At 40.6% G+C, this 13,614-nt stretch overlaps 3 protein-coding genes and 1 non-coding gene across 4 annotated transcripts; 1 reads left to right on the forward strand and 3 right to left on the reverse strand.

Annotated features, from left to right (window-relative positions):
- Positions 1–12: 12 nt before the first annotated feature.
- On the reverse strand, positions 13–3,086 carry LOC144195467 (dimethyladenosine transferase-like). Its single transcript, XM_077715134.1, has 12 exons — positions 2,905–3,086; positions 2,268–2,341; positions 2,112–2,198; positions 1,981–2,042; positions 1,805–1,898; positions 1,652–1,701; positions 1,450–1,573; positions 1,297–1,389; positions 761–825; positions 617–680; positions 434–540; positions 13–272 (listed from the first exon to the last, which is right to left on the reverse strand). The coding sequence occupies exons 1-12, from the start codon at positions 2,960–2,962 to the stop codon at positions 230–232; spliced, it is 921 nt and encodes a 306-aa protein (XP_077571260.1). The 5' UTR covers positions 2,963–3,086; the 3' UTR covers positions 13–229.
- An 86-nt stretch (positions 3,087–3,172) lies between these two features.
- LOC144195852 (centromere protein H-like) lies at positions 3,173–5,091 on the reverse strand. The gene is made up of 10 exons (XM_077715703.1): positions 4,651–5,091; positions 4,474–4,572; positions 4,345–4,400; positions 4,213–4,258; positions 4,074–4,142; positions 3,925–3,981; positions 3,773–3,836; positions 3,633–3,684; positions 3,400–3,560; positions 3,173–3,333 (listed from the first exon to the last, which is right to left on the reverse strand). Exons 2-10 carry the CDS (start codon positions 4,560–4,562, stop codon positions 3,241–3,243), a joined length of 687 nt encoding a protein of 228 aa, XP_077571829.1. The 5' UTR covers positions 4,563–4,572; positions 4,651–5,091; the 3' UTR covers positions 3,173–3,240.
- Positions 5,092–5,106: 15 nt separating this feature from the next.
- On the forward strand, positions 5,107–13,330 carry LOC144195853 (junction-mediating and -regulatory protein-like). Its single transcript, XM_077715704.1, has 10 exons — positions 5,107–6,330; positions 7,500–7,673; positions 8,598–8,748; positions 9,041–9,210; positions 9,285–9,450; positions 10,043–10,212; positions 10,424–10,519; positions 10,594–10,677; positions 10,760–11,297; positions 11,821–13,330. Exons 1-10 carry the CDS (start codon positions 5,533–5,535, stop codon positions 12,129–12,131), a joined length of 2,658 nt encoding a protein of 885 aa, XP_077571830.1. The 5' UTR covers positions 5,107–5,532; the 3' UTR covers positions 12,132–13,330.
- trnaq-cug (transfer RNA glutamine (anticodon CUG)) lies at positions 9,786–9,857 on the reverse strand. The gene has a single exon. It is a non-coding gene; the product is annotated as a tRNA-Gln (tRNA).
- Positions 13,331–13,614: the final 284 nt, after the last annotated feature.

Here is a 13,614-nt window from a genome sequence, read left to right on the forward strand (position 1 = left end):
ACCCAACTTGAAAACATAACTTATGACTTGTCAAGGAGCAGTAATTTTATTGAATGATAGATGCTTTCTCAAGAATTTGATGAGGTTAAACATTGATATGCTCAGTGACACAAAATAGTACAGAAAAGAAAATCTCAATATGAGTTCATATATTTTTTGCGATACAAGATTCTTTTTTTTTTTAATCCCCTGGACTGTCAGCTATCTAGAAAGGACTGGTCATATGCCTTTAAGAAAAGTGGATCCCAGCAGAGTTGAATGCATGAAGCAATCTGAAAATAAATAGATGCATGAGAAAAACATGGACATTCAATCTTCAGTCATGTTAACAAAATGCTAAAGTATTGATTCGGGGGAAAAAATCATAAATGCAGCATCCCCGATTTGCAGGAATGGCATTTAATATAAAAGTGAAACGGGTCAATTAACTTACACCATGAAGTCATCGATGTCCATAGTCCTAGCTCTCTTTTCACTGAATTTTGCCCCTTGTAAGATGCTTTCGATTTTCTGGGCAATGCTGAAATCAGTTCCTATTTGCTGTGAGGATGAATCAAATGTTACATGCCAGCAAGTCTGCCTTAAAGCCACAATTACTGTTATCATGTTGACCTACCACATTTTGTACTGAGCAGTGAATTCTGTAGTTTTTCTCCAGGAGCTGCTGCACTGCAGATGACCTGGAAAAAAAAATATACTGGTCACTCTTCTGATCCAGTTAACACATTAACATCATCACATTTAGCACAAAAATACTCACTTAAACGCAGCGCTGAGGGTTTTATTCTTTCTTACAAAAGCAATTCTGACCAGCCCATCCCACTCCTGAACAAAACACATGTCACAATGAATGACAAGTCTATTATTTTTTTTTTTAACTCTCACAGGGACAGTGATCACTACAGTGGAGCTGTTCAAAAATGTACACTTAAGACCTTTAACCTTTACAGGGCAAGTGATTTTTATGTCATTTTTCTAATTAGTATTTTTAAGATTGATATATATTATTACAAATGCATATATTAAACGATGCTCATAAAAGCTAAATTAACGAGAGGAATTGAATAGATGTATCTTTTCCGCCATAGTTTCTATCTTACTGCATGCCACTGACAGCGATAAATGTCCAATTTGCTGGCTGCAAAGGTTCATCTGTCAGTGCCTTTGAACGTCTATTGCAGTCGACGGCAGCCAAATAAATTAATACAATAACTGCCCTGTGAGGGTTATAATTAAACATTTAAAAATAATTCCTGCATGAAGCAGTTAATGTTGCAAATATAACAAAATTGTCACCTGGAAGTTAATTGGAGGAGGAGGATTTTTGGGCTCTATTCTAACAACACTGGATTCCACTTTGGGAGGAGGACGGAAATTATTTTTTCCTACCTGGTGAGAGAAACAAGGCTCAATATCTTCCCGGCCCAAAAGTCAAGTCAAACAACATACTTTCATGAGATGGTCAACGCGAGCCAGAAGCTGAGTGTTAATAGATAGGCGACAGTAGAGCTTGTCTCCAGGCGGAGCCACCAGACGCATGGCAAACTCTCTCTGGAACATTAATACGGCACACCTGAAAGAAAGCAGACTCAGACAAATGCACACTAGGACTGAATGCCACTTTAAAACGCAGGAAAGCCAAGTTTTATACCTGAAGAAAGGTCTGTGAAGAAGCAGTTTGAAGACAAATGGGGATGAAATCTGCCAACATTTAAAAGCCACACACAATTTATACCACAGGAACACACCTCTTAGTATTAGTAGTAGTAAGCATTTAGAGTGTGTAATGGGAATAAGTGCCTACCTGGTATGGTAAATTGGCCACACACACATCAAAGAATGGAAGGTCTGTTTTTAAAACATCTCCTACTACTATCTGAAGTTTGGACTGCATGGGTCTGTTGGAAAGCCACAACATGCTTATTTCACCATAATTTCACTTTTAAGGGTTTTTTTTGGCTCATTTGTGACTGCACTCACGTGCACTGTACTCGTTTCTGCAGCTCAGCCACCAATCTGCCATCCAACTCACACGCCACCACCTGGCAACGCAGTTCAGTTCAAGGAAACTCTTTGATTATTAATAGGAATCTTATGACATTGAAATGTACCTTCTTGGACTTTTCTAGAAGTTTAACTGTCATGTTACCAGTCCCAGGTCCCACCTCCAAAACCACATCTGTCGGTCTTAATGCAGCCTGAAAAAGTGACACATTGCGATCATGTAAACTGATTATAATTCTTGTCCACAAACACAGTTGGACTACCTTCTCAATGATGCTATTAACAACAAGAGGATTCTTCAAGATGTGCTGGCCGATCCCCTTGTTGAACATAATACCTGCAACACAAAGTTAAGGCATTTTAAGTCTTTTGATGCCCAAACAACTTGTTTTCACAAGTGATACATCACATTGAAAGCTATGTGTCAAAAATATTATTATTAAATGCAAATGTCCCCAAATGCACTACAGCCAAGTGTAGCAATAAGCTCAAGTATTAATTTATAAACATCAATACTATTTAAAAATCAATGCATATAAAAAAAAATACCACGCTGTGCAAACTGGTAGCAAAACGTATTTTAAGAGTTTTGGCATACTGTAAAGTATGTATAGTACATTTATAAAAGACAACTATTACAGTTGCACATAAGATTTGACTATTGGGGTAACACCCAGGTCAAAAATTACATTATAGGTGGAATTTGAGGGAGGGGTGATGTATTTGAGCCTGAGACAACTACAGCAATAGTCATCAACGTGAAACAAAGTCTTATTTTCATTAAAAGTTGAAAGGATTGCTGTACTAGCACGAAACAGAATACCATACGATACTCGATCGCAGTCCCATCAAGTGATTACTGGAAATGGCGAATATGCTTAAGCTAAATCTAGCACATACCTTGGTTTTTAACCTCTTGATGCTGCCTGCTTTTCTTCCCCGCTTTGACTTTCGGCATTTTGTTGGCAAATGTGAAAACCACAGCTTGGAAAACACTATTGCGTAAAATATTTGTCTACGGATTTGGTAAACACATGTACTACTAGTACATATGCGTTTGCTCTTCTTCGCTTGCTTTGGCTACAATTCCTTCAGGCAAGAGACCCCTCTAGTGGCCAAACACGGTATGACATTCCGAATTATTTTAATTCAGTCCTGCACGAACGTATTTAGTTTTCTTCTCTGTTTATTTAAATAATAAAAAAGACACAATAACAAATGAACAAGTGGATTCCTTTAGTTGGAGATAGGGAATTCTTCCAGCTTCATGACGATGTCTCGCAGTTGTGGATCATCCATCCAGTTTACATTACATGCCAGAATAATTCCCTGCATGAGAAGGAATTTGTTATTTTTACAGTAGACAAACTCAAAATAACTGCCCCATTTATTTACCCTCAATATATCCTGTGCGACGATAACCATCTTTTTGTATTCCTTCAGGTTTGCTGATCCTTTCTGCAAGACGGTTTGATACTTTTCTGCATACGGTTGCTCTTTCTTCACTTTCAGTTCTTCAATCTCTTTCATTTTCTCTTGAATGAGGCGCTTCATTTCTAAACACAAACATTTTGTCAAACATTTTGCAAAGAAAAATGTTTTTTGTAAACCAAATTTAAAGAGCTAACCAAGCCGTTGTTTCTGGAGCTTTGTGATTCCACATTGAAGATTCCTTGTTTTCTATAAACAAAACAAAGACAAAATTAGGTGCTTCGACATAAGACCTGAGGTAATGTATGTATCTAAAAATGACCTTAAAAAACCTTACCTCCTGTAGTGTGTTTACGTGCGAGGAAAGCATCATGCAGCGATCAATGATGGCTTTCAGATCACTGAAAATGAGCCAAAAGTAAATGAAGTGGACACCAACAATTTTGCCCAGTTAAATTACATGACTCTTGATTATTTCTGTGAACTTACATAGCCTGTTGATCGTGTTCCATGAGCTTTTCTCCAATTGCGTGCCACATCTGCATTCTAAAACAGTCTCGATTTAGTGCTTATTTTGCCATTTTATTCACATACACGCATTAATACCAATCCAAAATGATTTTCTTGCAAGTATTTACCTGTGCACAGCTAGAGTGCTGTTGTAATGAAGTGTTTTAATTCTTTCCAGCTCGCAGACATTCAAATTCCTGTATAAGAAACACTTTTCAAACTCATCCATAAGTCATACATTTGCAAGATGATCGAGCGAGTACTCACAAACGTCGTTTTGCTTCAGCCGTTGAGCATGGAAAGGGATTTTTTTCTGCAGGACAAGAGCTAAAGGTCAGATTTTTTTCTTCACACAGAAAAGGAGTGTACAAAGCTGACAATTGGCAAGAAAAAAAGTACCTCTGTTGAGATGTACTTGCATTTCAAAGCACTGGTTAGACAGCTGATCCGTTATTCTGAAAGAATAAAAAAATGTAATTTCATGGAAGATGACATCAGTTATTTGTAACGATTATGCCAGAAACGTACTTCAGTATGCCCGGTGGGGTGTCCGATTGGTCTTTTGGGGGCACATTCTCCTCATGATCCGTGTTCCCCATGACGTCCGATGGATCCATTTCTTGCAGCCTGATAGAAACGAATTCAAACCAAAATACAACATTTGACAGCTATTTTATCGGGTGCAAAATATGGACAGAAAGTTACCTTGGCAAGTCCGATAAAAGATTGAAAATGTTATTTTCCAGGGAAAGTGAGGAAAAACTATAACGCTGCTCTAAAATGCATAAAAGATTGTGTTGTGTTTTCAAGTGTAAACGACCAGCAAAGAACTAAATCGAATGTAACCGCCCGGAACTGACGTATTTACTTCGTTGTCGTAAATGGTTTGAGTTTGAGGTGCTGGGGGAGGCTGCTGCCCTCCAGTGGCATCACCTATATATAGACACATACTACATTATGAACTTTTCCATTTTCCTACTATTTTTGCCCTCCTAGATTAAAAAATTGGCTGTAGCTGAAAGGGGCACAATATCAGTTAAGATCATATCTTACATGCTGTGAATGGCTGGTGACCATGAGTCCATGGTATACAAAAACTGTATGCCAAAATACTTTGACGCATTTTCCACTTGTTTCTTTTCCCAGGTTTCCTCGCGTCTTTGAATGCAACCTCGTTTAGGCTTGTGGTCTGGTGATCAGCTGACATGTCAAGGTAAACATGTCAATGTTATTGTCTCGAAAGATGCCTGGATTGGACTAACTCTTTTTTAATGACGTTATTCCTTGGTCATAGCGATGATATATGGTGAGCATTTCTGCATCGATTTACGGAGCAGAGGGCGAGGATCATCGCTTTAACGGCGGTCCGCGGTACTTAAAATACAATGCGCACTCGCTTGAGATGCTTCGACGCTACTCTAATGATGATACTGTCTGACACGCCAGTGAATGGAAATGTCACCGCACTATTGCCAAGGCACCATCCGGAACGAAAGGGTGGTCAGACGAGCTAGTCGATCGTTGCTAAATGCTTCAAACTCCACCGGAGTCATGCGCATAGCGGCGTAGTCTCATCACTTTGCAGAGATGTCATTCACAATGGAGGATCATTTGGAGACAGGCTGGGTCGCAGTTCGTCCAAATGCATTTGACGAGAAGGAAAGACACAAATTCGTCTTCATCGTTGCCTGGAACGAAGTGGAAGGCAAATTTGCCATCACCTGTCACAATCGGACGGCGCAGAGGAGAAGCTTTGGTGGTGGCAACCCACCATCGGAGGATGGAGACAAAACAAGATGGGCCGGAAGTCCCCGAGGGGACAAAGTGTCTAGGAGCCCCGGCGTCGGAACGAGGGAGGCTGCGACCAAAGGCCTTAAAAGCCAGCTACCGGGTCCCAAACTAAGCCCCGTTAAGATTAAAACGGTGGTCAACTACGTGTCATCTCACGTCACTTGCGATAAAGACACGGAGCGAGAGGAACTGGTGCACTCTGTGGACACGTTGGATCTGGAAGACAGTCTGAGCCGGGATGACTGCAGCTGGGCGGGTCTCTTTTCCTTTCAAGACTTGCGAGCTGTCCATCAGCAGCTGTGTTCGGTCAACTCGGACCTGGAGCCCTGCCTCCCCATCTTTCCCGAAGAACCCAGCGGGATGTGGACAGTTCTGTTTGGACCGGCAGAAGTCCCTGAAGCTGAGATGGATGGACTGTGTTCCAAGTTGCAGCTGTACTTTGGCCACGTGCTTGATATATGCGGGTGGAAGATCCTCTCTCAGGTTCTCTTCGCCGAAAATGATGACCCCGATGAGTACTATGAGAGCTTGAGCGAGCTGAGGCAGTGTGGATATGAGGAGGCACTTCGGCGGGAAAGTAAACACCTGCAAGAGGTGAGAGTCAACTTTTTTCTCTGTCCTAACCTGACCATAGGCCCACGTTAGTGTAGCTGAGGTCAGGTGTTCTGTACTTTTGACTACAATTGAAGCGCTGTTTGCTGTCTGACCATTGTGTTTTAGTTTTTTTTTTTGCATATATTATGAAAATATACAACAAAGTGTCAATGAGACAAACCTTCTTGCCAAACAGTTACTTTGATTTAACAGACTAAAAGGAATTAATTTACTGTTCATTGTGTGAACAGAATGTATATTGATACTCATTGACTCTAATCAATGTACACTATGTACTTAGATAAATGCACTTTTAACAGCACAAGAAGATTTTAGAAGAACCTGTTCAACCTGGATGGATGGTCATTCAATCCAGAGACACATTAAACGACAACAAATATACAATAATATGCCGAAACATAGCAAGTACATAAGAAAAATGACATAATTTTTTTTTTTTTGGAAAAATGAACCAAAACAGTAAAAAAAGAGAGGTATACTTTTGGAAAATGCAGCCATATGCTGTATCATTTGTCGATTTATGCATTATTTTGGGATATATAACGAACCCAAAAAAATCCAGCCCAGCACAGGAAATCATTACATGAAATCAAGACTGAAATTTGAACCCAGAACCCTTTGACTTTGAGGCACATTTGCTAACCTCTAAACCAGGATGCTGCTTCAGTCTCATCATAAAATGTACCAGCACCCCCCAACTTCTTTTTTGTTATCTACAATTCTTGTTTTAAACTAGTTTTCTAATGTCACAGCCAATTTGTGAAATGAGACCACGCACAAATGCTGGCATATCGATCTTCCATGAGGATTGACTTCATTCAGAGCTACATGTAGCCTACTCAGTCTGGCAACAAAATGTGACTATTGATCTTATTCCCAGCAGTAGATCTCATTTAGCACTTATGTTGTATAGTCAGTATTTACAGTTGCACACAGCATACTTCTTTTACCTAGTGTAATGTGACTTTCTATTGATGGATTAATAATACCTTGTTCTTTTCAATATGCCTTTTGTGGGTATGAAGGTTATTGCTGCTTGTGAATTGCTTCTGATATTAGATATAACTGACACACTTTAAAAAATGGAAAGCTTTTCTAAAAGAGTGGAAGCTGATAGCCTCAATGTTTTCTTTTCTTTGTGTGTAAAGCTTCTTGACAAACACAGAAACATGGACAGTATGGTTGACTTGCTGGAGCTTTATGAGGAGGAGGACCAGGCCTACGGATGCTTGCTGGAGGCCTCCACGCAACTGTATCAGTATCTGCTACAGCCATTTCGAGACATGAGGGAGCTCGCCATGCTGCGCAGACAGCAGATCAAGGTACCACAGCGATACATCTTAAAAGTGGGAAGCGGCTTAATTGAGTTTTTTTTAATCTGAAGCACCATGCAAATCTTATCTACTCTTTCAAATGAAACAATAATGCATGGCATTGCATTCCAGATGTTAAAGTTGGTAACAAAATGGCACCGTCTCAAGTCAACTTACTTTTCAATGCACTGTAAAGACTAATTCATTCACAAAACTATATTATGCAAGACATTACATAATGATATTTTAGTCTTCAGCAACCAAGTTTTTTTGTAACACATAAAACACAAATTATCTCTAATGTTTTAAGATCTGTTATGTTAAAGGGGAATGAATCTTAACAGAGCTCAAGCTCTTATTCCTTATTATAAAATAATCTCTGACTGTACAGGTCAACTAAACTGATGTATACAAAGCAATATTTGGCTCAACCTCTTGTGATTTATCTCATTAGACAATGTATGCGTATCTAATGGTGTTTTTAAAGAGCACTTGAATATGAAAGTGGCCAGTGAGTGGCATTCAGTGGCTCTCCAATTACCTGCAGCCTCAAAGACACATAAATAAATTATGGTTTGTTTGCTACTATAGGATTACCCTCCACCTTTTTAATATACTAGGAAAAAAAGAACCAAAAGAAAAACGCTATGGCCCTAGCTGAATTTTAAATCAGATTCAGTTTAAAATTGTCAGACTTTACTTCAAGATAAAGACAAACCATCATACACATGGGAATGGTTATGAATTGATTACAGGACATAATCCCAGATTGGAAATTGAACCAATTTTACCCTCCATCATACAAAATCAAATAAAGAAGTGAATGGGTCCAGCCTGGAATGACCAAGGAGCCATACTTTGTGTGTACTTCTTATGTCTTATGATGTTTTTGAGTAAATGAATAACATTCCCACTTTGAACCTCTCTCATCAGATCTCCATGGCGAATGAATACCTTGGCCCAAGGCGCATATATACCCTTCAACAGGAGGATTCTGATTGGCAGAGAAAAGCTCAAGAAGCAGTCCTTATTATTCAAGAATTCACTGTCAAGTATTTTGAGACTACAGCTAAAGCTCAGAAAGGTAACCGTCTGGAATTGTGTCATTAAATTACTAGAACAACAAACCACTGCTGTTTTCTTACTAAGCCATGTTGCATGAAATAATGACACCTTTGATAAGATGTAAAATATCAAAAGTCAGAAAGCTCCACTTGTAATTCTAATTTTATAATGTATTTAAATACTATGACCACTACACATTACACTCTCACCTTTAGTCTTTCTTCAATTAACCCAATGTTATCGTTGGATTATGTTGGTTGCACACAAGCTCTGTTAACGGAAACCATTTGATCATTTAATTGTGTTTCTAGGTGTTTATGAACGGATGAAAATGGACCAGCGCAAGTTTGGTAAGGCCTCATGGACAGCTGCGGTGGAGCGCATGGAGAGAATCCGCTACTCGGTCGCCAAGGAAACACTGCAATTGCAAAGAGCCCGGGAGATCAGCTTGGAGCAGAGGAAACACACCCTTCGGGAGGAGGTATGCGCATTAAAAAAAAAAAAAAACAAGTCCTTAATGAGGAGCCCTGCATGAATACAGTCTCCTCGCTTCAGATGCAAAGCCTGTGTAGCAGCGAGGATGCAATAACCCACCTGGACCACATGGAGTCACAGTACTATGAGCTGCAGCTCCAACTGTATGACATCCAGGCTGAAATTCTTCAGTGTGAAGAGCTGCTTCTCACTGCTCAGCTCGACACCATTCGAAGGCAAATGACAGGTATGTCTGCATTGCAACCGGTGCAAGGGCATCAAGTCTTTACATCTTTACGTATGTATCTAATATTGTACTTGTGGTATGGAACCATAATAAACACTTCAGTTTTGTTTCTTATGCTTATTTCAAAATATGTTCCGTTCGAGTTGAATGGGTTTTTTAACAAGACAGGCAAATATCTCTCAGTATTAGGCAGAGCACTCCTTCTAGAATGAAAAGCTATACGTATAATAGGGAACATGCTGTTCTTCTTTAATATTATCATTCAACATTTTTTTAAATAAAGCACACTTGATGTGAACTATTGTAAAACCTGATTACAAGTGAAAGCATAACAAAGGTTCCACCGAGATTTGAACTCGGATCGCTGGATTCAGAGTCCAGAGTGCTAACCATTACACCATGGAACCATATACAAAAAGTTTGTGGAGTTTGGAGTGAATATACCAGGTGCAATAGTTTGATTTATTACTGTTCATTTCAGTCACATACTGGTTTTCCCTGCACATCCTAAACTGCTACAAATTATTCTTGCTGAACTCCAGCATGCATTTTTTTTAGTAAACTATACTTTCCTAATGTTTCACGTTTGCAGAGCATCAGAATGAGGTGGTGTACTATGACACATTTGAAAGTGCTGACGACATAACAGCGGAGGACACTGCTGAGAAAGAAGAACTGCACAGGCTTCACATCGGCACACGGAAATTGGAAGCAAGAAGGGGACGCATCACAGCCAAACGCTCCTATCTCAAGAGCAAGAGGGTATGTCCTCATAAATAAGAACAATTTAATGTAAATACCAAAATTTTTTTAGTCACATTCAGTGGGGTAAAACAAAAAGGCCACCAGGTGGCATTGAGGCTCTGCCTCACTTGCCCAATCCTGAACACACTTTACCTGGCCTCTGCAATGTCAAACAAGGCCCACAGCCGAATCTGAAAATGCTGTAATCATCATTTCTCTTCATCTGCAGGAGATCTGTGTTTCCAACCATATCAAGAAACAACAGATACGTCAAAACGCACAAAAAGACTACTTTTCTCAGCAGGTCTCACAGGTAAATATTTCCATACTCTATAACCAGCTGGTTGTAAACGTGCAACCGGTGTATTTCCGTCACTTGAAATTGTACAGTCGAATAACGATGAAGACGAAGATGAGAAAAAGAATAGCAGAGTGCGTCAAGAGAGACAGAGGACGTTAGATAGACTTCGCACTTTCAAACAGGTACATTCCATGTCAGCCAATGAGCTAGAATTCTCCTTGTTTTTTTTCTTTCCCCAGCTAAACTTTATATCTTTGTGTCCAGCGCTACCCGGGTCAAGTGGTTCTTAAGTCCACTCGACTGCGCCTGGCTCACAGCAGAAAGAGAGAGCGTGGCAGAACGATTCCAAAGGATGCCGAGTGCGACATGGAGGAGCCCGCGAGCTCACATAGTCCAGGCCGGCGGCCCCTGTGCCTCAGCACCAGTGTGCAGACGGACCTCAGCTCCACCTTCACCTCCCAGCCCGTCTCAAGCCTGGCAGCGCAGCCGCTGCCTCCCTTACCCGTGCCCAGTCCGGCGGACTCCTTCTGCTCCCCTTGCTCCCTGTCCTCGCTGTTGGCATCGCCAGCCTCATCCCCGCCACCGCCGCCCCCTCTGCCCCTCCCGCCGATACAAGAACAGGTGTCTCCTTCTGAGGGCCCGGGCAGGCGACCGCAGAAGGCTGGGGAGCAGAGTGCGTCAGAGGAGCTCCCACGTTTGCCACTAGGCCCTTTCCATCCTCGTTTCTTTGACAGCAGCCAGCTGGTGAGCGCCCGCAAAAAGCTGAAAAAGACTCCAGGCTTTGAAGCCCACGGACGACGAGGTATGACAACCATATTGTTCAGGTTTTTTTCTTCTTTTCTTTTTTTTTTGACCACACATTTGCTCTCGTCAGCAAAAGCACTTTTCCATTAAGGCCCCAAGTGCCCCATCTGTGTCTTTGAAACCTTGTCGTTTGCGGCATTTCAAAAATTATACATCTTTTTTTTAATGTCTTTCTTTTTTGCCCCTTTATTTTGAGCGCAAGTAAAGAAATAAAAACAATATTATTATTTTTTCTCTTTTCTTTTTGATTTTGGCCTACTAGTGTTTTTATTAGTTTTTTTACTTTTTAGTTTATTTGTAAAAGGTGGTGTTATTTTTTTAATAGACTATTTTCTCTTTTGTGGATTTCTATGGACATCTATTTACGCCCTTTTGAAATATATACATACATATATATGTATAAGGAGCATTATTGTTCAGCTTTGTACAACACTGACATCACAACAAGAGTCCAGAATATTCTTTCATTCTTCCATCCCATTACAAATAAAACATGGAATATGTTCTGTGCATATTTGCAGGAAGCTCCCCCATGGATGAAGTACTGGCCTCCCTGAAAAGAGGCAGTTTCCATCTGAAGAAGGTCGACCAGCGGTCCATCCCTCCCTCTGCCAAGAGTGACGACGAATCCAGCAGCATCTTAGCTCAGATCCGTAAAGGTGTCAAATTGAGGCAAGTCCCACCCAGAGAAAGGAAAGACCAGGAGGAGATCTCTGCTTCCAGAGATCCTCTGACCAGGAGCATCTATGAGGCGCTTCGACGGATAAAAGAAGCCTCGCCCGAGTCCGACTCGGAGGACGATGGGCTGGGTGGGCTGGACTGGGAAAGTTAAGGTTTGAGACTACTAATGGGAGTCTTTTTCCGTCTCTAAAGGTACGTTCTACTGTACCCTATTGGGATAATTATTTGACCCTTTCCAGGTCCAGAAAATGGTACTGGCATGTTCCCTACAGCACTCCATTTTTTTAATTGTACCTTTGAAGGTACAACTTACTTTACTTGTCAGACACTACACACAAGGCAAAAGAGGGGGATGGGTTGTACTAAGTATCACCAAATGTAGGTCACATTGTTCATTTATATTCTTATTTTCCACATGGCTTATAATTATTGTCACATTGTAATCATGCCATATTTATATGTAGCTAATCAATAGTGGTCTCACACAGTTCCATCCTTCCGTTTAAGCACTGGACTGACTCTTAAAAATGATATGAAAAAACCTTAAGAAAAAAAAAATGTGTCTTGACATTATAACAAAAATCCTTTATGAGCAGGGTTTGTAAATTGGGGTCATCTGGATTATAAGAATCGAAATCCCACTGAGATTTAACATCACCAACCATAACCATAAAACATTACAACTGTTACCATCTTTAATATTTTCCATGTCAGTTTGTGCAGACAATATAGTATAAAGGCAAACTGCTCGTCTAATATGACATTGCACACAAGCAGTAAATCCTCACTCATCTTGATACATCCCCCCTCCCCCTCATGTCCTCTACTAGCTTCATCACCCCCATGTTCCTCATCCAGCGAGGGTGACCATCTGCTTAACTGCAGCATATGAGATGATAGAACTGTAGGAGATGCGGAGAGGCAATTTGGGGAGTTCAAGAAAAACATTCCACGTGAAAGCTTTACAAAAAGGAGTAAGAGATTCCCCATCTTTGTATAGAAAGTGGGAGGCCCTTGTTCACTGGTGACTGATATCCACCTTCCCCCATGACTTTTTTCTCCACACACACATACTTGAGTAGGCAGTCACGCTCAGTTGGATGTCTCTTACTCACACACTACCCACACGCTGAGGTGTCTGCCAACGTGTGCAGAAAGATTCATAGCTAACATGCAGGCCGCATAATGCTGCTATTTCACTTCTCCACTCAATTGGAGGGCACTTAAAGAAAAAAAGCGTTTGGACTCACAGCCATTGACCATTTTGGATTTTGAGTTTGCCTACCATCTTCAAGGGGCAGGTGTGGAAATTCGAACCTAAATTTCAGTACTGTGAGGCAAACGTGCTAAACACTTTGGTCAATTTAATCCATGCAGTGTCTTCCATAAAGTTTTTAAGTGTACATTTTCCATTAGCATTATAATAGATTGAATTAATTTGTGTATGGTAAGTTGATTGTGCTTTAGTTCACATTGATCATTTAAAAATAGAGAAATGTTGCTTCTCATTGAGGAGAGTGATTCCAGCATGGACTCATGGTGTTCACAAGCGCTTGTTTTCTAAAGCCGCTAAAAGTCCTAACAAGGTTTGAAGTGGGTGTTCTGTCAATGTCAGCACATGCATGAGGTCAAAC

Source organism: Stigmatopora nigra, chromosome 4 (genome assembly GCF_051989575.1).
Source record: "Stigmatopora nigra isolate UIUO_SnigA chromosome 4, RoL_Snig_1.1, whole genome shotgun sequence".
NCBI classification, from domain to species: domain Eukaryota; kingdom Metazoa; phylum Chordata; class Actinopteri; order Syngnathiformes; family Syngnathidae; genus Stigmatopora; species Stigmatopora nigra.